The 20,478-nt window shown below is 38.8% G+C and overlaps 1 protein-coding gene across 4 annotated transcripts; it reads right to left on the bottom strand.

The window, feature by feature from the left end:
* Positions 1 to 1,207: 1,207 nt before the first annotated feature.
* Positions 1,208 to 19,365, bottom strand: LOC144655868 (uncharacterized). Of its 4 annotated transcripts, XM_078516040.1 has the most exons (4): positions 19,039 to 19,365; positions 10,092 to 10,179; positions 8,352 to 8,568; positions 1,208 to 2,948 (listed from the first exon to the last, which is right to left on the bottom strand). In XM_078516040.1, exons 2-4 carry the CDS (start codon positions 10,108 to 10,110, stop codon positions 1,901 to 1,903), a joined length of 1,284 nt encoding a protein of 427 aa, XP_078372166.1. In that variant the 5' UTR covers positions 10,111 to 10,179; positions 19,039 to 19,365; the 3' UTR covers positions 1,208 to 1,900. The 4 variants fall into 4 exon arrangements, with proteins under 4 accessions (XP_078372166.1, XP_078372165.1, XP_078372163.1 ...); XM_078516039.1 differs by lacking the exon at positions 10,092 to 10,179; XM_078516037.1 differs by lacking the exons at positions 10,092 to 10,179; positions 19,039 to 19,365 and having other exon boundaries at positions 8,352 to 9,625.
* Positions 19,366 to 20,478: the final 1,113 nt, after the last annotated feature.

The following is a 20,478-nucleotide window of genomic DNA, read 5'->3' as shown; positions in this document are numbered from 1 at the left end:
AACATGTAGCTACATGTACACATTGTGTACCTTTTGTTTGAAAATGTTGGGACAGCTTTAACACTGCTGGTGTGACATGCGCCTTACATAGCAAATGAAACACGGTAAATGAATAAATAAGTGTGGTCTGAAAAAAATAAAAGTGAAAATAGTATGAAATTTCTGACTTGAATCATCAGTTGCGGAGTTTCTCGCCTGTATAATTGCCAAGCTGACTACACGTACTCTAAACTTACACATTTGTTAGTGTAGTTAAGGGAGTGGTAGTAATTTTACCTAACTTTAAGCAATTCCAATTCCAATTCTCATAATCATGTAAATAATTTTGATGATTCTCTCACTTATCCAAACTTTCTAACGCTACTTTTCCTCTTGCGTACTTTGGTGCCTGAGTCAAAAAGAGCGTGCATAAAATAAAATAGAAACAATACATCAAGACAGTACCTCGCATCCCTCTGCGTAACAGATTCCGAAATTAAAAGCCGTCAAGTGAAAAATTCAACAACTGCTGTAGTCTTTAGTTATTTTTCTATTTTAATTATCAGGTGGAATCAAACGTGCCACATGACGTGAACTTAGGACTTTGTTTGGGTTTCATCTTAAAATTATTGTTATACTTTATTTAGGCTTAGTGATCATGCTTCGAAATAAATTGAAAATGGTAGTTACAGCTTCTTTTTGATGTGCCGAGCGGCTTAACTTAACCATGCTCCATTTATATGGTCTCCGGGTGCAAGAGACAACCCTCTCCCTCCTCCTCCTCCCCCTCGTGTTATTCTGGTAGAGCTAAGTTTTCGCTATCTCATTGTTTTTCCCCAGCGTTACGGGTTTTAAGGACCTTCGCGCTATTAAATTGTTTATGCACATCCTTACTGCGCACGTAATTCATGTCGCAACATTATGTTAAGAAAGTTTCCTCAGCGTGCACACTCGATGTTTTTTGCATTTTTGACACAAGTTATTCATTAACTGACCGCATAAAAAGTTTTAAAAATCTATCGACAAGAAAGTTTTCGCGCAAACGACTTTAACTATGGCAGAAGATTGTTCATGCCAGCGCGACGCGCGCACCTAAAATAGATCTCGTGCGCAAAGCGTTTCAAAATGCTGGGAGACGCGTAAATCCCCTAGGAACCACCGACTTGGGGCAAATCCGGCTACAATCAATGTAATGGGCGAAAAAATATAAACCAAAGAGCGCGAGTAATAAAGAGCTAAGATTTATTATGAACAGATCACCACTGTTCTGTACGAAGAAATATCACAACAAAGCTTTATTAATTTAAGTGTTCTCAGAAGCGGAATTGAAATGCGAACAAACAATCAAGTGTTTATATTCGATTCAGAGAGCAATTTCCTGTATAATATGTACAGATAATACTTCTAATAAGAGAATGCGTTTTAAACCTTCCTTAGCGGATTTTTGTTTAACAGAGAAAACACACTTTAGTTCTATTAATCCCCGCAAAACGTCGTAAAATTAAACTGCATAGCTAATTTTTGCGGCAAAATGTTTTCATAGCGTTAGCAGTAAATACTTTGAAAGTATAAGAGCCGTTTTTGAATACTCCAATTCTGAGTCCTAATTCCAGAGCTAGCCTTTATCCGGGGTGCGAAAAGAGGCTTAAAGGCTTCGGGGCTCAAAAGACCCCCCAATGCCACCGCCATTCTGCACATGCGCAATTAATCTGTCAACAACTTGATGACGTCACTTATCATGCTGTGTCGCCAAAGTGATGCTTGGCCAACCCAATCGAGAACACGACACTGTACTGTACCATGCTGTGTGGCAGTATACATTGTCGTTGATTGTTCCAATCTTGATAAATAATTTTCTTGTTTAGTTCTGCCTCTCAGCCAGACAAAACAGTCGATCGTAATTAATTGGTAATTCCGAGTCTCAAGCCTCGATTCTCTCCAGTCCCAACTTGAAAAGAAATTCCTCCTTCGCATCTTCGCCTTTTCCTTTTCTTCCATCCCTCCTTGTTTCCAGTTTCCTTTGCGCGCTGCGAAAGCGTGTTTCCATACGAAAGTCAACAGCCCCGTTTGTGGGACTTGATCGATATGAAGTCAATGTGGAGTATGCCGGCTTCGATTTTGGCGACGAAGAAGGCGACAACTTCTCTTTGTCTGTTCCTATTTCAAGTCCTGCCTCCTTTGCTGGAGTCGCAGAGCTCCTTCTTTCGGTGGAACTTGATTTTTGCTCTCGTTTGATACTTTCGTCTTTCGTCTCCTTCTCGATTTTAACCTGAACGGCTGGTTTGCCGTGCATAAATCCATTTACACGCGCTAAGCTCATGTTACGTCGCCTCTCCTCCTCTAGAACACCGTGATGATACCTCCGGTCACTTTCGACGGACGAACAGCGCACAGGAAATACCGTAGCAATATCACGATGATGCCCGAATGACCACAGCGAGTAACGTTCCCGCGGTGACGGGATATGTATCCCGTTTGTCCCGTACACGTGGGTTATGGCTTCGGGCGCGTTAACCCGTCGGTGGTAAATGCCCGGTGATCCCTTCGAGGACGGAAAAGAGTTTGCATAGTCCGGTGGGAAGTTCATCCCTGGGGCAACACCGTAGTGATCGACTGGAAATCCCCTCTCGGGGTATGGCATGTCTTCATCTAGACGTGCCTTTTTAGGAGGGACATGGAAGGCAGAGCCTCCCTGAGACACTCTCCGAGGGTCCCTCAATAATGTACGTCCTTGGAAAGAGCCTAGGCTTTTCATGTCCTTGTTTTCGTCGCCTGGGCGACCATGTAGGTGGTTTTCGCTTCTCCTCTTCTGATCCTGTCGTAACCCTCTGTGATTTGCAGACGAGGACTTGTCGCGAAAAAGAAGATCATTTATGGCGTCTTGTGTAAAAGACTGTTGATCGTCTAGTGCCAGATGAAGTTGAATGCCCAACACGTTCCGAAGGGCTCCTTCATACACATCAGCTAAGCTGTAAAATAATAAGAAAGGTACAAATTAGATTATCTTATTAATATGGAGAAAATAGCAACGCCCGCTCTGCACATGCAACTCCGCAGCAAATGATTTTTATTTTCCTTTAACATTCATGACTTCAGTTTTCAAATGGACGAATACAAGCCCTCGACTAACGCTCTTTCAGTATTAAGATTTAATGAAAGTCATTCACCGATTAAAAGCGATGAACAAGGGACAAAACAAAACAATATTATCATAATTAAGAAAAAGAACAATTGCTAGTTATAAAATACAAAAAGAAATAAAAAAAATATCTTAAGAGTTGTTTTCACGCGCAATTTCTGAATAACCGATTCGTGAATCGAAAGTAAAAAATCAATTAAAACCATCTTTTGATGCACTTTAATTCCGATAAACGGATGTTTTATTTCCCAGGCTGTTGTTTAGAGCTGCTTCGTTTAGTATTTTTGGCCGGAACGATAATCACTTATAGAATACTGTTTATGTTTCGGTAAAATTCACAACTTAATTATGTTAAAAGCAAAGTTTGGCTGTTTTGAAGCCGGTCTTGTTCTTTCTTTCTTTTTCACATATACATTTAAACAAAATTATAACTTCAGCTTAAGAGATAACTATACAGATTAAATAAATGAATATGAAAGTGTAACTAGAATTAATCTCCTACGACGGGAAAGGTCTTTTATCAAAAGTGAAAATCTTTGCTGTATTTTCAGTATTTTACCCTAAAGGCAGAAAAAGGTTGATCTAAATTTGCATTTCAAGGCACTTTTCCCGAACCTTTTATAAGAAAAAATGCTGAATAGAATCTAGAAGAACCTTAGTGTGATAAACGAAAAAAAAATAGTGAAAAAGAAATATTATAAGTGAATAAAAGGAAACATTCTAATATTATTAGTAAACAACGAAGTCCAATTTTGTTCGAACCTTTAAATGATTTGCTTAAGGCTCGGAAATGCAGTTTTAAATCATCTAAACATAATCAAAGACTCCAAATGTTATCATAAACTGCACTTAAATTAATACAGCAAATAGTGTTGCTTCCTTTTTGAGGCATTTCCATGAAATCCTGAAATAATTATTATATTTTATATCTCGCAGAATCCGGTTAAGTTGTTATTCTTTATTTTCGGCGTTTCAAAGTCGAATTTGTCCCCGATAATTCTTGCCGCAGTGCCCCGTAAGAAAGGTTTTCACTTCTTCGCCGTACTTAATGTCATTTACCTTGCTTAAAATTTACTGCCTTTTTCCAAGGCGACGAAAATTAATGCCCGGTACCTGTTTATATGTAGATTTTGGTGGCGCGCAATATTTTTATTATCTGTTGCATATGCATTAGTCAAACCAGCTGTGTTTGAATAGTTGCTCGTTACAACTTGTTTAGCGTGTAAAACATAACAAAAAAAGGTTCCTGCTAGTTTTAAAGAGATTTTAGCCGTCCCATCTGCGCTATGGAGAGCCTTAACAAAGAAGTGCGTGCAATTGCGAAAAGAAATCGTTCGCTTTTATTCCGATAATATTACAAAAAGTGCGATTTTCTCTGCGATTGGCAGATGTACATTATACGCATCTCTTGAGGAAATGTCTAAAGGAGCCATAATGTAACTGAATAAGTAATTGCATAATAATAAAAAACCGTGTGGACCTTAGAACAAATCTAAGCTAAACGTGAAGGCATATCATAAAATACGTTCTTGCTTTCTAACTAAACGCGCCGAGACCGAAGGGTGATATAGTAATTTTGAGCGCTGCGCCACTCATGAAATTTTTTGCTCCGCGCAGGTTGATTAAGTACTAACTGCAACCTAAACTTGTCTACAATACATCAATAAAATAGTGAGCAAAAGTGACCTTAGTGTTTCGCTTGAGCACGGTTTCTGCCGTTTGTCGTTCCTTCCGCCAGGCTTGTGCTGGAGCATTTTGAATCAAAAGCGGGAAATGGCTGCCAGTCTCCTCGACGCGTGTACTTAGCGAGCCCCTGCGATCATGAAGTCGCTAAATTGTCTTCCTTGAAAGACCGCTCGGTTCAACTCAAGAAAGAATTATTTGAGCAATCCGCTGAGGCAGATGGTTTTAGCTGTCTGCTCGGGGGCTCAATGAATATTCATAAGCGAGGAAGATCTTCTCAAAATCAGCTGCCTCGCTGCCTTATTAGGACTTGTCCTCAATGTTGAAAATGATTTCACAAAATCTCTTTCCACTTTTAGTAGTTCTAAAAACCAGGAGAGCGTTGCAAATCGCTAAAAATCTTTTGCCGACGGTTCTTAATTAAACAGAAAATTAAAATATGTATTCACGGAGCGTTCTACTTCGTTTGTTCCCTCAATAATTTATGAAAAACATGTGAGTTTTATTTGGTCAGCTAAATAAAGCCAATAGATGTAAAGTGAGCACTGTTAACTATCACAAGAAGGCTTTCGTTTATTCTGTCACACTATAAAAATAAAGCGTTAGATTATAAAGGGAAAAATGAATGCTACAATTTTGTAAATGTCTTCAGTTACATCCAGTGCCTACTTTCCAAAATTTTTAGAAACACATTCCGAACAGGACGCTTTGTCTCTAGTTTTAAAACGAAAAAAACCGAACCTATTCCGAAGATGTCCGGAATGTTCCCGAGTATCGCTTTCGTAACTCTCGTCAGCAGCACAGATTCAGTTCAACCTATTTTGTTTATTTTGTAGCCGCGTCGGAAAATGAAAAGCGCAGGAATCAGAATTAGTGAAATACACAACAGTTAATAAAATCTTTGCTAAGCATTACTGTACCGACTGCACTTACTGAAGTATTTGAATAAATTCTATCGGCCTGACAAAACCAACCGACTGAGCTACGAGAGACTCGTGGTGAGCTTGGCCATTCACTATGTTGATAAGTGACACGCGTCCTGCATACTGCTAGGATCAGCAATGTCGAAATCATCAAGTGTGTGGAAAATAATAAAGATGGAAAATTTTAAGCTCGGTGATAAATAATAAAGATGAATTTTTCAACAACGACACGAGCATGGGACAAAGAAAAATTCTGAGTCCCCGACGGGAATCGAACCCATGGCCTCCCAAGATACCGGTTGGGCGCTCTAACCAACTGAGTTACGAAAGACTCGTGGTGAGGTGGGCCATTTACTAGTTTGATATGTGTCACACGTCCTGCATACTGCTAGAATCAGCGATGGGACAAAGAAAAATTCTGAGTCTTCGACGGGAATCGAACATTGCTGATCTTAGCAGTATGCAGGACGTGTGTCATATATCAACCTAGTAAATGGCCCAGCTCGCCACGAGTCTCTCGTAGCTCCGTTGGATAGAGCGCCCAACCGGTATCTGGGAGGCCATGGGTTCGATTCTCGTCGGGGACTCAGAAGTTTTCTTTGTCCCATGCTCGTGACATTGTTGAAAAATTCATCTTCAACGTGATTTCATTTTGTCCTTTAATTTTTCTCTTTTCTCCATGGGTAGTAAAAAAATTCAACGGCAGAATGAGTTAAGGCAGAGAAGAAACACAAAAACAAGTTCAAATCAAACAATATTGAAACTGATATTTTGCCTGAAATTTTGGTTTGCAAAAACAAGTCTTCCATGGGGACAATGTCTTTACGCTATCGCTGACTCGCCTTTTCCAACATGTGTGTTTACTTAATTCTCTAAGATAAGACACTCCAACGCAAAAAGTGAAGTTAACTGATCATTTAGAGTATCTTTTCGTTATGTGCAAGTTTCTTGACATAAAAACTCATCACCAATCGCCGACTTTTCAGCAGAGCATGACTCTTACAGACTATGACAATCTCGACCGTTCTAATTTCGGAACATGCGAGCTAAAAATAACGTTCAGTCACGCTCGATTTCGCAAATCACGATCACGCACGTATCTCGCCTTAACAAACACGAGACTTCCAGACGGAGGTTTTACTCGATTCAAACGTCACTTTGTAATAAATTGTTGAAACATAATCTAAATTTTTATACGATGCAAACCACAGAAGAAAACATTGCGCACTGTTGTTTGTTTCCTTTACGATAAGGTTCAGTGACCCGGTAAAACGTGGAGCCTTTGAGCTGAATAAAAGGAAAATATACTATATCACACCGGAAAGATATTGTTGAAATCAGTTATTTGCAAGCCCTATATATAATTCAGCCTGATTTTAATAGGGCTATCAAACAATACATACGAATTACACCTTTCCGATCAGTAAAGCTTAGCTTGCTTTTTAATACGTTCTGCCAAACGATCAAACAATCTATGTTCGCTGTATGCATAAATTCCGATATAAAACGGTCCATTGAAAAACCTTCATGCAACATTAGGAAAGGCTTTGACAGAGAACGTTTTTTGCAGAGGGAACGTTTTTTTTTTTTTGCAGAGAGAAATGCGATTTTCTCAAAACCAGTGAAAATCTGTTTTGACTATCATATGACAAAAGTTAACAAATGTATCAGTTTAAGGCAGAAGTAATATATTCGATCTGCGACCAAGCGGCTAAAGACATGCACAGAGAATCAGTAACCCTTTAGGTCGGTCTCTCTCACCAATAAATCTATCTTGCTTTCGTTTTTGTATAAGTTTTTTTTTTTAATTCACATCAACGCTTTTCCTCTGATATTATCAGGTCTTTCTTTTTCATGACCTGTGTTTATAAGTTTATTATAAAAAACCCCTTAAGGGAAGATATTAAGCACTGCAGAATCGACGCCACTTTTTTTATCAGAGCTCCAGATAGCATCCTGATTATTTCGTCGAACTGACGATCAGAATAGTGCAAAACGGTTCATCGTGGCTCAATTTTCACGTTACAAAATCAGTCAGCAAAACACTTATTTTTCGCACGAGTAATTACCAGTTTACACTTCCCTTAATCATTTATTCAAACGTCGCTTGTAATTAAAAATTAATTGCACGACTCTGTATATTACAGAGTGGCGAAACTGTGGCATGAAATTACATCTTAAACGTAGAAAGTGTTCCGTATTAAACCGATTTTTAGTGTCCAGTTGGGGCAATTTTCGCCGTATAATTATATGACCTCGACAAATATGTAATTTTCATTGAATTAGATGACAAACACAGCAAAACAAATAAAGGCAATATTAATAATACATCAAAAATAAAGACATGGTAAAATTCAAGTTGAAGATTTCAACAAGAGATGGACTTAAATTTCATTGTGTAAAATCGTCAAATACGAATCGCCCAGTTGATAACCATTGAAAAGGTGAATAACTTGCAGTATTTTCTGCTCTTCCCTGGAGGGCTTGTTGTATAGGTGAATCTAGCGGGGGGGACAAAAGCTGCTTTGAAAGCCGATTTCTAATTCAATTATTTCCCAAGTCATCAAGAGCACTGACAATATTTTTTTAATAATCCTCCCCGGGATTACGAGACTTTACTGGCCTACCTCGTAAATTCAGGCCGGTTGCCTCCGTTATGTCGATCCACTGGCGTTATTGTTTGCCTGCTATCGAGATCCTTGGATCTGTTGGCTGTTCTGTAAACTGGTTGTATGAACGGCTTGTGTCTTACATCTGCCCGTCTCGAATTCTCCGGCTCCCTGCTTCTGAACTCCGCGAATTGTTGCTCACCTCGGCTGTCCATTCGAGGAGCGAACATACTTCCTGGGAGAGAATTCGCACCGTGAGCAACGCGCAAATCCATTTCAAACTATTAAATACGCGCCTGTATTTCCCTCGCTGCCGTATTTTCCCCACCGGTGGATAACGCAGTCGGCAACAGCAAGCAGCTGCCCGTTGCTTGTGACTCTATCAGTTCTGATTTGAAGTGAATTTTGATGTGCCGTGTGTCTCATGTAATTAATGGCCTCCACAATCAAACGATTTTGGCGTCCAAATTTATGCCGTGTTTGGTCAAGTGACCCGTTGGGTAGTCGTATATGAGTATTCAAGCTGCCGTTTAAAAAATATAAACCGCTGGATGTAGTTCACGGTAGAATGCATTACACACCAGATGGGCGAATATTTTATTGTTCAAAGTGGCATGCTTTCTCGTGTATAATTCATGTCGACTGCGGAAACATTTTTCATTTTTTGCGCGGTCGCAGTTATGTTGCGAAATATAACTTAAAATGTAAAATACTTCGCCTAATTTTAGTCCTGTCAAATTCGAACAAAAACAGCTTATATTTACGAACCAACGTGCGGAAAAAAGTCTTAAAATAATATGATTTAATCCTTTAAAAGTTTCGGCCAATCGGAAAGCGGGAAATCGCCACGAGTCAGAAGCTAATTGAGAATTTAACGATTTTTGTTGATGTAAAATTCGTGCTATAAAGCATGGCTTAATGTCATCAAGAATGACGCAGTTTCGTTCACTTCACGTTGCTTATTCTCTTTATTTACAGACAATGCTAAGATATTGCTCGATTTAAGGTCTGGGCCGAATGATAACATTGTAAAAAAAATCTCAATTGTACTGTGATGTAAGCCATTGTTTTTCAGACCACTGGGTTCGCAGGTGCACCGTGCTACAAACTCTCTTCTCCACTAGCGACAAGTTATTTCACGGCGATGCAGCGAATCACCAGCTAATTAAAATCTAGGCAGATGTCCTTTGGCAAAAACGCCACTGCCTGAGATAATCGCGAACCACATCAATAATGAACGACGGTGAAACTCTAAGATATTGTTTTCTTTTGACGAAGCAAGCTTTTCGCTGGAATCTGAAAATTTAATGCTTCATGAAAACGACAGGTTGAGTCGAGAATCACGGGGAACAAAACGAACGTATTAAGTCTGCCCACTAGTTATTTTCAAACCCTGCTTCTGTTTAGTTACTTACGGGTACATGTGTGTCACACACGAAATCCGAAAATGTTTATAAACCTAGCTGCATCTTGCCTCTACTAGCGTGTAGTCCCGAAGGAAAAAGCAAGAAAATTTTATTCCCAAATAACAACAGTTATTTCGCTATTCCGCCGAAAAAGGACAACTTTTCCGATATGCAAATTGTGACATAGATTTTCAACTTCACGAAACACCTTTCAAAGCAAGCAGGAATGATGTTATCGCAGTTTTTTCAGCCGCTTTGTTACGCTTTCTCTAAGCTCGTACGCGCCGCCATTGATGCGAAACATTACAAACAAGTGAAGGAGAAAATCAGACAAACTGAACCGCGAAAATACCTGAAATGTTTGCGAGCATCCCTTCCTGTGACTGTATTTCCTTGTGGCCTCTCTCTAGACCATATGTTATCTCTATTGACAACAGCTCCTTTCACAAAAGAATTATTAAGCAAACTCTAATTAAAATATGCCAGCTGCACTCAACAATAGGCAACGTCTTCAGGGGCCGAATCAATTTTGTTCTCTTTTGTAAACTCCACGGCGTTTAGCCTGTCATTTGAATTAATCTCGCAGCTGACCCCACAAAATGCCGAACCAAATCGCTTTTGCTACGGGTAAAAGTCTTAAACTGCCTCAAAGGAGCTGGCAAATTTTATGTTATTCCTCAAGTTAAATGATATGCGACAAAGCCGGTGGCAAAATTCGTTTCCTAGATACGTTACATTGTGTTGCTTTTCCGAGTAAAAATGTGGCGTAAGTTTAATTGTAACGTCTTTAAAATGTCATGAATTTCTTTCAAAATGATTTGACTTCTGTAAACATTCTGTAGAATGGTCTTTTGTCTATTTGTCAACTTGCGGCTTTGAATCAAAATTTCTACGCTTTGCAAGCGAGGGAAAAAGCAACTTCACATTGGGAACTCCAGCGAGTGCTGAGAAAGTCCGAGGTTTATTAGCGATGTCGTAAATCAAGTTTATTAAGAAATAAGACTTTTTAATTTCCCTTAAGTAAGTAAGTAATAATACCAAACCAAGCAAGTGTCTCCTTCGAAGATGAATTAAAAATTTTCTTATCACTAATATTCGGCCGATTTTACTCGATCAATCAGGATGCACCGTTTTAACCGAACTCGCTGCCTCGACAATAATGCCTATCTTATCAAATTAGCAGACAATTTGCTTTGTGAGTTGTGGATCTGTAGCTCTGATTTAAAATCCCTTTTAAACAAAAGACCACGCGATCGCTTTGTGAGGCACACAAGGACAGTCAAAACAGGTCAATTCATACGACACGCGCCATTCTGTGTGGAATAAAATGTCCAAATGTTTTTTTATTTCTGACTCTGTGTTTTGTAGCATGCACGAAAGATTTAAATCAGCATTTCTCCCTTTTATCCGCTCTCTGCATGCGAGCCCTCGGCCTTAAAAGGTTTTTTACCTTGTTAATTCCTAATTATGCAATTATTGACTCACTTACGGAAACGCCAGTTGTACATTTTCTTTACGTAAGTAAGAGACTTTCTGAATAATTACCGCTTTGCTACGCCAAAAGTCAATTCTGTTTGAATAAATATTAGTTAAAAAATAAAACACATAAAACAAAATAGACCGTTGCTATGGCAGGAAATAGCTGTTTTCCAGGAACTTTTCAAGGTAATAAAACTCGCTTGCAGAACAATGTCGCTCAACGCTCGCTGGCCAATCAGATCAAAGATCTTGTATCGAAGCACGCGCGGTTGTCAATCATGCGTGAAAATGACACGTTGAGCAATCTTGTAAAAAAAATACATCCTTAGTTTTCTTTTCTAGCGTAACTTGCGTCCGATGTTTTCTTGCTTCGCTAATTTGTTCAGTGTGAACTTAACCTGAGTGAACCGCTAAGTTCTTAAAGCTGTGTTTGCGCTTGCTAATTAGCAAGTGTGAACACAGCTTCACCATAACAGGCAAGGTAACATAAGAGACGCGCGAAGATTTCGTTTGCTTAGGTTTTGCATTGCTCGCGCCACTTTCTCAGCCAATCAGAACTAAAACCAAAACCAATTTTGACTCGCTCGCGCAATTTTCCCGCGCTTCTTGCCAGCTACATGTATTGCTTCGAATTTTTATTGGTTTACTGGATTGTCTGTGTTCTTCGTGATCGGCCAAATTGTTTACTTTTGCTTTTGGTTTTACGACACTCAATTGAAAACTGCTCCAACACTTGTGTTCTGTCGTAAGCCAATTAAGAGCGATGGGTTGTCGTTAAGTAACTTACGAGTACAGGTTGTTTGACTTAATGAGAAAAAATCTGTAATCTTTAGACAGTCTTCTTTGCATGCACTGGTGAGCGGGGAGTTTGAACTGAAGGCTCTTAGACTGTCCACAGCCCTGTAATTTGTTCGTGTTTTTTTTTATCGATGAGCGGTGAGAACGGCGAGAGAACTGGACGCAAGCGCAAAACGGAAGAAGCGCTCGCTCCGTTTGCGTTTTTTGCGTTGAAAAATCGAAAGGCTGTGGACAGTCTAGAAGGCTCTTGGTACGATGACGTATCGCTGACAGGCCGTCGCCTTCCGCTAATTGGATAACACTCGGAATTGGAACAGGGTTAAAATTTTTGCTGGTTTACGATCAGTACAGTTTTTAACTTTTTGTAAGAAATTTAACTATGGCTCAATCAGTAGTTTATAAATATCGCGAGAAACAAAAACAAATCGCCGTGTGTAGTAATGCTGTGAATTTTTACTCGACAGTCAGTGTATTTTGACTGGCTTAGGCCTCGCCAGGAAACAGTAAGTCTCGTAAAAAAAACATGCAGCGATACTGTACACAAGGCTGTCATAGAAAAAGGGAAAAAGGAAAAAGTCAAATAGGAATTAATTAAGCGCATGCATGAAATTTATTCGAACAAACGGCCTTGAAATGCCATAAAATACGAATAAATCAATTCATCTTGATACAGCATAAAAACAGTGGACTCAAAGTAAGCAGATAAAAACTCGTAAGTTTTCTGAAGACGCTACCTGTTATGAAACTACGCTAATTAATTCCTATTTACCTTTTTTCTTTTTTCTATGACAACTTTATTGAAATTAGGTGTATATCAAACTAATTAGACTTCTCAGGATCCAGTTTTAGGTTGCCAAGAGATGTATGCACGCAGGCATAAGAGGACCTCCTTAAGACTGTTCAGACTGGGCTGTTTTGGATCTTTTAAGACCGGGGGGGGGGAATCCGCCCCACTCTGTAACTTTCAGAAAATTTAAGCAATCACAATGAAACTTAAAGGTACTATAGTATGTCCGAAAATCTATCTTTTGGTATACGTCACGTGGGCAAATAACGTCACATCACGTGGCAATTACATCATGATGTCAAAACAGCCGCCAACTTGGATTCGCCATCTTGGATTTCAAAATTTTTCCAAAACTTCAGGAAACCGCCCAAAATTACTGCAAAGTACTCAAAATCAAAAAACTGTGCTTTAAAAACCTAAAAAGGTGAAAATAATTACATCAAAGTTATTTTTTATTCATGGAAACACGAAAATTACAAATTTGGGAAAACATGTCTATCAAAATGCCGTTGCCATGGTGACGTCAAGTTCTTCACACAACAACCTATCTCACCAAATTTTTCCCAAATAAATTTTAGATAAACTCGCAAAGTTTGGCAGCGTTTGGTTGAATCTTTAAAAAGTTATAAGCGTTCAAAGTCAGCGCGGGCACTTTCCGCCCCACCCCCCGGTCTGGATAGGGTTAGGACTGTTCATAGCCCTCTATTTTCTCGTATCTTTCTTCGGTCGTTGAACGCGAGAAGAGAATCGAGAGAGACCTGGACGCCAGCGCAAAACAGGAGGCGCGTTGATAAATAGAGACATTGTGAACAGTCTATAAATTTTTTGGCAAATTGATGGAAAGATACGAGTGAAGAGGAAAACGTTTTGCATTTTCAGAAGGTCGACTACTTAGCCCCGTAAATCATTCCGAAATGATCTCAATCCTCCGTTTCGTCCAGTAAACAAACTACATCGGGCAAGGGAATTTAAAATGTTCTTCGTAGTTTGAAACATATGGCCAGTAATTAATTAGGAGCCTGAAGGTTTTTAGTAAACATTCTATCAGCGTCTTTTCTCTACTTAACCGATCGCTTTTTCGATCGATGTCTTCGAAGGAAGTAACAAATGAAACTTTCTTTTCGTATCGGAACTTCCTGTAGAAATTTGACACTTTTTCTTCGCCGAATGCAACCACTGAAGTTGTATATTTAGAATCAAATTTGAAGTGAAATATGACACTTTCGCCGCATTTCTTTTTTCAGAGCTATCCAGATTTCCTGTATCAGTAATATTTTTTCAAAGACTTCCCGCTTGTTTAATATTCGATTTGCATACATTTATGGCATTTCTTTGCCTCATTAACGAAGGGTAAACTATTTATGTCCCGCAGTTTGGCGCTATTCTACAGCCATTATTCATCGTAAAACTGTTTTATTTGATACAAAACACCAAAAAACAAAGAGATCGTGGTCTTTGAGGTTTGTAATTAACCCTATAGCGGTTTTAAAATTCTACCAATGACGGATCGACTCGGCAAAACCTGTGTCGGTTGTTTGGAAATTTTCATCCAATGTTCACAAAATCTGTTTTCTTTACATAGCAACTTGCCGTCAAAACCAAGTTTATATTTTTTCTTCCTTTCATGAAGATAAACACAATTTTCTAGCTCTGAAGCCGACATGACTCAAAGAAATTCATTTTTGCCCTCTACAAAGAGTGGGCGATTTTCTTCATCATCAAAAGCTGCGGCGATTTCTTCGCAAAAACAGCACTACGCAACGGATTTAATGTGGAAAAATCCGTCGTTGAAATATCCATGGGAGATCCAGATGAACAAAAGAAAAGGGAATTTTGCCGAGCTGCCAAACAAAACGGAATTCTTCCTTGGTTACAATATTTCCACACCAGAAATGAGTGAAATCAAATCAAAGACTGCAGCATTTCACATAAACGAGTTCGTCAAAAATTATGTTCACAAGAGGGAGTTGGAATTGCCCCCCTGTAAACCAAAGCATCGTTCTCTTGCGAAAGGAAAGAGAAGTACACCGGAATGTTGCTATGCTAAGAAAAGGCTCAAAGAAATTAGCATCTTGCCGCTCGAATTTACCGACGAAGTAATTCATTGTAGAGGAGACCCTTGTCTATCTTCGTACTTTTCAACGAACATGCAAGAACTATACAAGCTCAAAGATCTTTCCATTTCAACTAAGCGGCGGAGACACAAGGAGAAATTGAAAGCAAATTCCAAACGCATCCTGCCTCAAAAGCACAAGTTGTGCATGCCAGAGGGGAAAAACGAAGGGTTTAAACTTCCACCGAAGTCGAAATATTCGTGGAGGAAAGAAATCGAGGAAAACACCATCAAAAACGACGTCGGGAAATCAACACATCTCTGGGAGAAGTATGTGCTAGGACTGATTAGCAAGCAAACTGCTCAGTGGATTGCTAATCAGTGCTCATCTGGGGAGCAGCGAGGCAGACTGATCGGCTATCTGGACGAAAAATACGAAATCAAAGATTTGGAGGAAGATGGAACGGCGACAGTCAATAAGATCTTGTGTATTAATGATGATATTCTAGCGATACCCAAGAAAGAAAAATACATTTCACAGGTCGGACCTGAAATTTTACATGGCGATACATAAAAACAAAACGAGCCGCTGGCTGTGTGACTAGGAAACATTATCAGCAATAGATTCGTCTGTATTTTGTAGAAACAAGGACACTGCTTTAAATTGACCGCTAAATTTAAACTGGTCCGAAGTCGCTGTATCTAAAAGACGAAATATTTCAATTGTATCTGGTGTAGTAACGCAGTGGTCAGATACTAAAACTGAATATGGGGCATTTTTTTATTTTCTTATGTGCTGAAATTTCGGTGGCTCTTTTACTATACGGTATATAACAATAACAAAAACAAAATGATGAAATATTTAAGAGTGCATCCGTCACGCTGAATAAAGCAAAACATGTTTCCCGCTATTTCGAAACCATACATGCAATCGCTTTCGAAATCTGATTAGTTATGATATATAAAGTATCATCCTCGAAATTCGATATGCCTCAAAATGGTCTTAGTGTGAAGAGTGATTAGGGTCGGATGACAAGCAAAAGAACTTCCTCATACAGCCAGACGGCAAAATCACGATATTCATTTTCGTCAACAAGAAACCTGGTCTCATAACTCTCATTTGCACTAAAGGTCCGAAAATAAGCTCTGGCTTTATATCATGATTTTCTCAACGTTCATTTGAGGTGGGCTTTTGTAAAAACTTATATACGGGGTGCTTAGGTTGACTTTCCGATGGAAATTTGCGTGAAACGTGATCTGCCAAAAGTCCGCGAGTAGTGATTTACGAGAATCGAGAGAGTTTGATTTTGTTTCTATCACTCGGCTATCCTTTCCCACTAAAGAAATGGTAAGAAACAAATAGCCGGCGGAGATTTTTTTCAATTTTTTTTGCGTGTTTTTGGACCAAGTTGCAGAGGAACCTGGAAACTAGTAGTTTCACGATTGGTGCGACTCGGTGCTCCAAAAACCAGATCGTATCAGTGAAAAATAAAAGCTCATTCGCCAAGACGGACTAATTATCAAGCTATTTGCATGCAGAAGTAACTGTTTTTGTGTTTTGCTGCAGCCGCAATGGCTGCAAGCAAAACACATTGAGAGCTGAAGTTTGTGCCGTAAGGTGTAAGTGCCGTAACAAAGGAGAAATCTGAACTACCGATGTCAATCAAATCCATGAACAAACAAAATCGAAACCAATGAACCGTAGCGCCGATCGCATTCGAAGTTACGGGCCAAAGTATTCGAACGCAAACCACGTTCGACACGTTGGAAAACAGAAAACCGATTTAAAAGTATATCGCATTGGGAAAGAAAACAAACTGTGGCGCGACCACTCCAGTTTTATGAGAAAATTATTCAGTTTCCATCATTTACGAAAAGAGCGAAGACTTGAAACCTCGCCGAAGGTCATAAATATTTTCTCCGAAGGACCGGTTAGTGCACAGTTTGTAAACTTTCGCTTTGAAAATAAACTTACCCTCACCTTGTCTACACTGTCTACAGCGTACTAGTACTGTATTAACTCTGAACTTCATATTTTAAAATAAAATGTATGAACGTGTAACTTGTCACGCAAAGACAGCTGGAAAGGAATATAGTAACATCATGCTGGTCTGCACCGCTAATTGTAGCTGTATTCGAGCTATATAAAAGACAGCTAGAAACGAATTAATACTAGTAACATCACAATGGGAAAGAAACTTATTCAGTGGTTCACACCGTCGAAAACAAAGAAATATTAAATGCAACATTCGTCAGTTCGTGTTTAAATGCGTGCGACCAGTTTGTTTACTAGTTATTAAAAACACGGTATTCATTTAATAAACAGTTCATCCTTAAATTTCAGCTTTTCTACGACTGACAGGTAGGTACTATAAGCCCCGCTAAAAATAGCTGGAAAGGGAAAGTTTTTTGAAAAATGAATTTTTGACTGCCAGACGCGCTGGCGCCACATGTTTATTTTGTGAAGATTACTTAAACGCCGCGTGAAAAATAGAATTTGATGTCCAGCGAGCCACTGCATCTACGGCTACGCAGTCCTCAGTGAATCCTCCAACTTCACAAATTTCTAAAACTTTAAGAAAACGAACTTTCGAAGAATCAATTCGATTATTCAAAAATTGGTCCTTATCGATCTTCCGATCTTGTTGTGAAGACACTGCAATTCGACGTGTGTTCATGCGTGAAGGGATGACTGACGAATGATAATAATTATTTGTAAACTTTCGCTTTCAAAATGAACTTTGCGTTACGTTCAACCCCGTCTTTCTGTTTTTTATCAAAGAGACAATGATTTCAAAGACATTTCGTTAACTCACTGGTAATTAAATTATGTTTGCTGTGTTTGATTTCAATTTGAATTCAATTTGAATTTGTTCAACCCCGATTCTCTTCGGTAACATTTGGCAAACACTCTCTTCGATACCTAGGGCCCAAACTTTGGAATGCTCTCACACCTATACTAAGAAATTTACCATCTTTAAAACAATTCAAATGCGGTATACGTGGTCGGGACCTCACTGCGCTGGCTGCTAATATCAGTGACTGTCGGGGATGCAAACTATGTCAAGAATGACTGCCAGCCATGACATAATTTTTACTTTTTAACATAATTTTAATTTTTATATTTTAATATAGATAAAGAAACAGAATTTTAATATATTTGTACTTAGGTTTTTTTTTTTTTTTTTTTTTTTGTATATAAATATTTTCTATTATATATATATATTAATTACGTTTTTTAGTTAGTCAGGTTAGGTGTCCACAATTAGTAGAGGGGACTTTTCCCCTCAGCTACTACAGATTTGACACGTTAATAAAGTTATTATTATTATTATTATTATCATTAAAATTATCAGGATTGAATTAACACAAAGTGAGTACAATAAAGTGCAATTATTAACCTGCACACAAGTGACAGATAATAAAAGACGTTGGATTTGAATTTCTACTCACTTGTCTTTCATCAACATGTTTGCTAAGGCTTTGCTCTAGCAGCAAAACACATGGACCCATTGGGGCCCTATTTTTTATAGCTGGCAGATGCATGACAGCTGAACTCGGTTTTTAAAAGTGTTACATGGTTCTCTGAATCTTTGTAAACAAATATTAATGTGTACTGTATTTTTAGAATATTCATTAGTTTACCACGCTATGTAAACACAAACTAAATTGTCCCGCATTTTCGTCTATCAAGTTTTTTAACATGTCTGCATCATAATTTTTACTCCACTTCGCCCGAGGCATTTCTACTGTTCAAACTTGAAAGATGAACTATATAAAAATCGACAGCCAGTCCGCAAGGGAAGTCATTAATGTCGGCATTGATTCAACACTACACTCTAATACTGAGTTCATTAATTATCTGAGTTATTCAAGCACAAAACTGTTCAGATTTTAAAAATAAAGCAGTGAACTTTCTAGAACGAGGCGCTAACTTAAAAACTTCAGAAGATAGAAGCGATAGAACTGAGAAATAGCAGTACATGAATTTTTTTCCCGAGGAACTAAATTCCTTTCAGGAGAAATTCTGAACCATCACTTTTAGTAGTGGAATAGTTGTTACGAAAGTATATTTTCGCTAAACAAACCAGGTGGTATGGAATGTCTGACAAAACTGCTCTCGGTTTAAGAAAACTCTAATCTAATGATTCTTGTAAGCATAAGTAACATTAATCAACCTACCTTTTGCTTTGTACCTGTGGAACATTTCTGCTTTCTTCTATCTTCGATTTCTTTTATCTCTTGTTCAAATTCAGCGCTTTGCTGTTTGACCACTTCTCGCCGAGTTTGTTTAAAAGCTCAAACAAAATTCAAATCACCGAAGATCTAATTTACAACTTTTTTACATAGGTACAGAAATCAATAGCCGTTCGACGTTTCTCGCTTCTCGAAATAACTATCACTGTTGCCACAAAGGAAACAAGCCTTCAGCCATTAATTAATCCAAGAGAAATTTACGAGTAAAGCTTTCAAACAAGTGAACTTGGCGTGCAATTATACATATTTCGTGCACAAAGTGAACAGTTGAGTTGAAGCTTTTTGTTAGCAACATCGCTTGAGGCTTTTCTCGTCATTGACGTCAAAACAACAAAGCCCACATGCTTGGGACGCAACCATCCCCGAAATTATGTTTGATATGGCTCACCGATGGTCGTCAGTAGTTAACATGCATTGGAACCCTGCTATGTCTGTTATATAATGAATCCGACCACCAAAATCAGTCATGTTAACGATTTTCCAGGCCAAAAAAGTGGCCTCAACAACGTGCTGCTCGGAATAAGGACGGGTTTTCCTATAGAAATGGAATTTTAAGACATGATCTTTTGCACGAGATCCTTAACTTGGTAAACTGTAGAACGCGTGATCACGCACGTGACGAAATTTTACGCCATTTAATGAACTGAACGGAGAACAGAATCTCCGTCTTTGGCTGAAAACGTATTGAATTGAAAACCTATTTATCAAAGAGCAACAACCACATGTATAGTTAGTTACCTAGTGAAATACAGACACCTCACCTGACTCAATGACTAACTTAATTTCCGTTGCTAAAGCAACGGACAAAAAAAAACTGAAAAGTGGAGTTGCAATGAGCAGGGCGATTCATTGTAAACGCTAGTCTTTGTTTCAACTACATTCTTCAGTGTTTTAGTGCAATCTGATCGGCTAGCATACAGCTGTCCCTAAGCTTTGGATTGGTTTCAAATTGGATGTTAGCTGGGTACCAAGTACGTTGTGATCAGCTAGCTGACTAATTGTTGCTAAGCTTTGGGATGGTGTCGACGTTAGGGTCGATTGAATGAAGGTCAATAAATGATCAGCTATTGCTAAGGCCAGCTTTGGAATGGTTTCCAATTGGGTACCAAGTACGCTATGATTGACTTATAATACGAGGCCATTTTTCCTGCCACTTGCAACGCAACAAACGTTGCATTGCCAGTTGCTAAAGAAAAATTTACATGTAGCACTCCATTTTTGCAACCTGTAGCATTATCTTGCCTTGCAAGTTGCAAGAAAAGTAGAACTATGCTCTACTTTTCGCAACTTTGCGAGACAAAATGCTGCGTGTGACATGTCAATCGCTACTTGCAACGTAATTTTATCAAAATGAGCCAATCAGAG

Source organism: Oculina patagonica, chromosome 6 (assembly GCF_052425735.1).
Source record: "Oculina patagonica isolate OP01 chromosome 6, crgOcupat, whole genome shotgun sequence".
In the NCBI taxonomy this organism is placed as follows: Eukaryota; Metazoa; Cnidaria; class Anthozoa; order Scleractinia; family Oculinidae; genus Oculina; species Oculina patagonica.
Note: the sequence above shows the minus strand (reverse complement) of the source record. Positions and strands in the feature narration are given on the sequence as shown.

Excerpts from the sequence above, each read along its gene's own strand:
- LOC144655868 (XM_078516037.1), bottom strand. The coding sequence starts at position 8,608 with ATGGATTTGCGCGTTGCTCACGGTGCGAATTCTCTCCCAGGAAGTATG. Across the intron at positions 2,949-8,351 it reads AACCGGCCTGAATTTACGAG|CTTAGCTGATGTGTATGAAG; the intron begins GTAGGCCAGTAA and ends ATTATTTTACAG.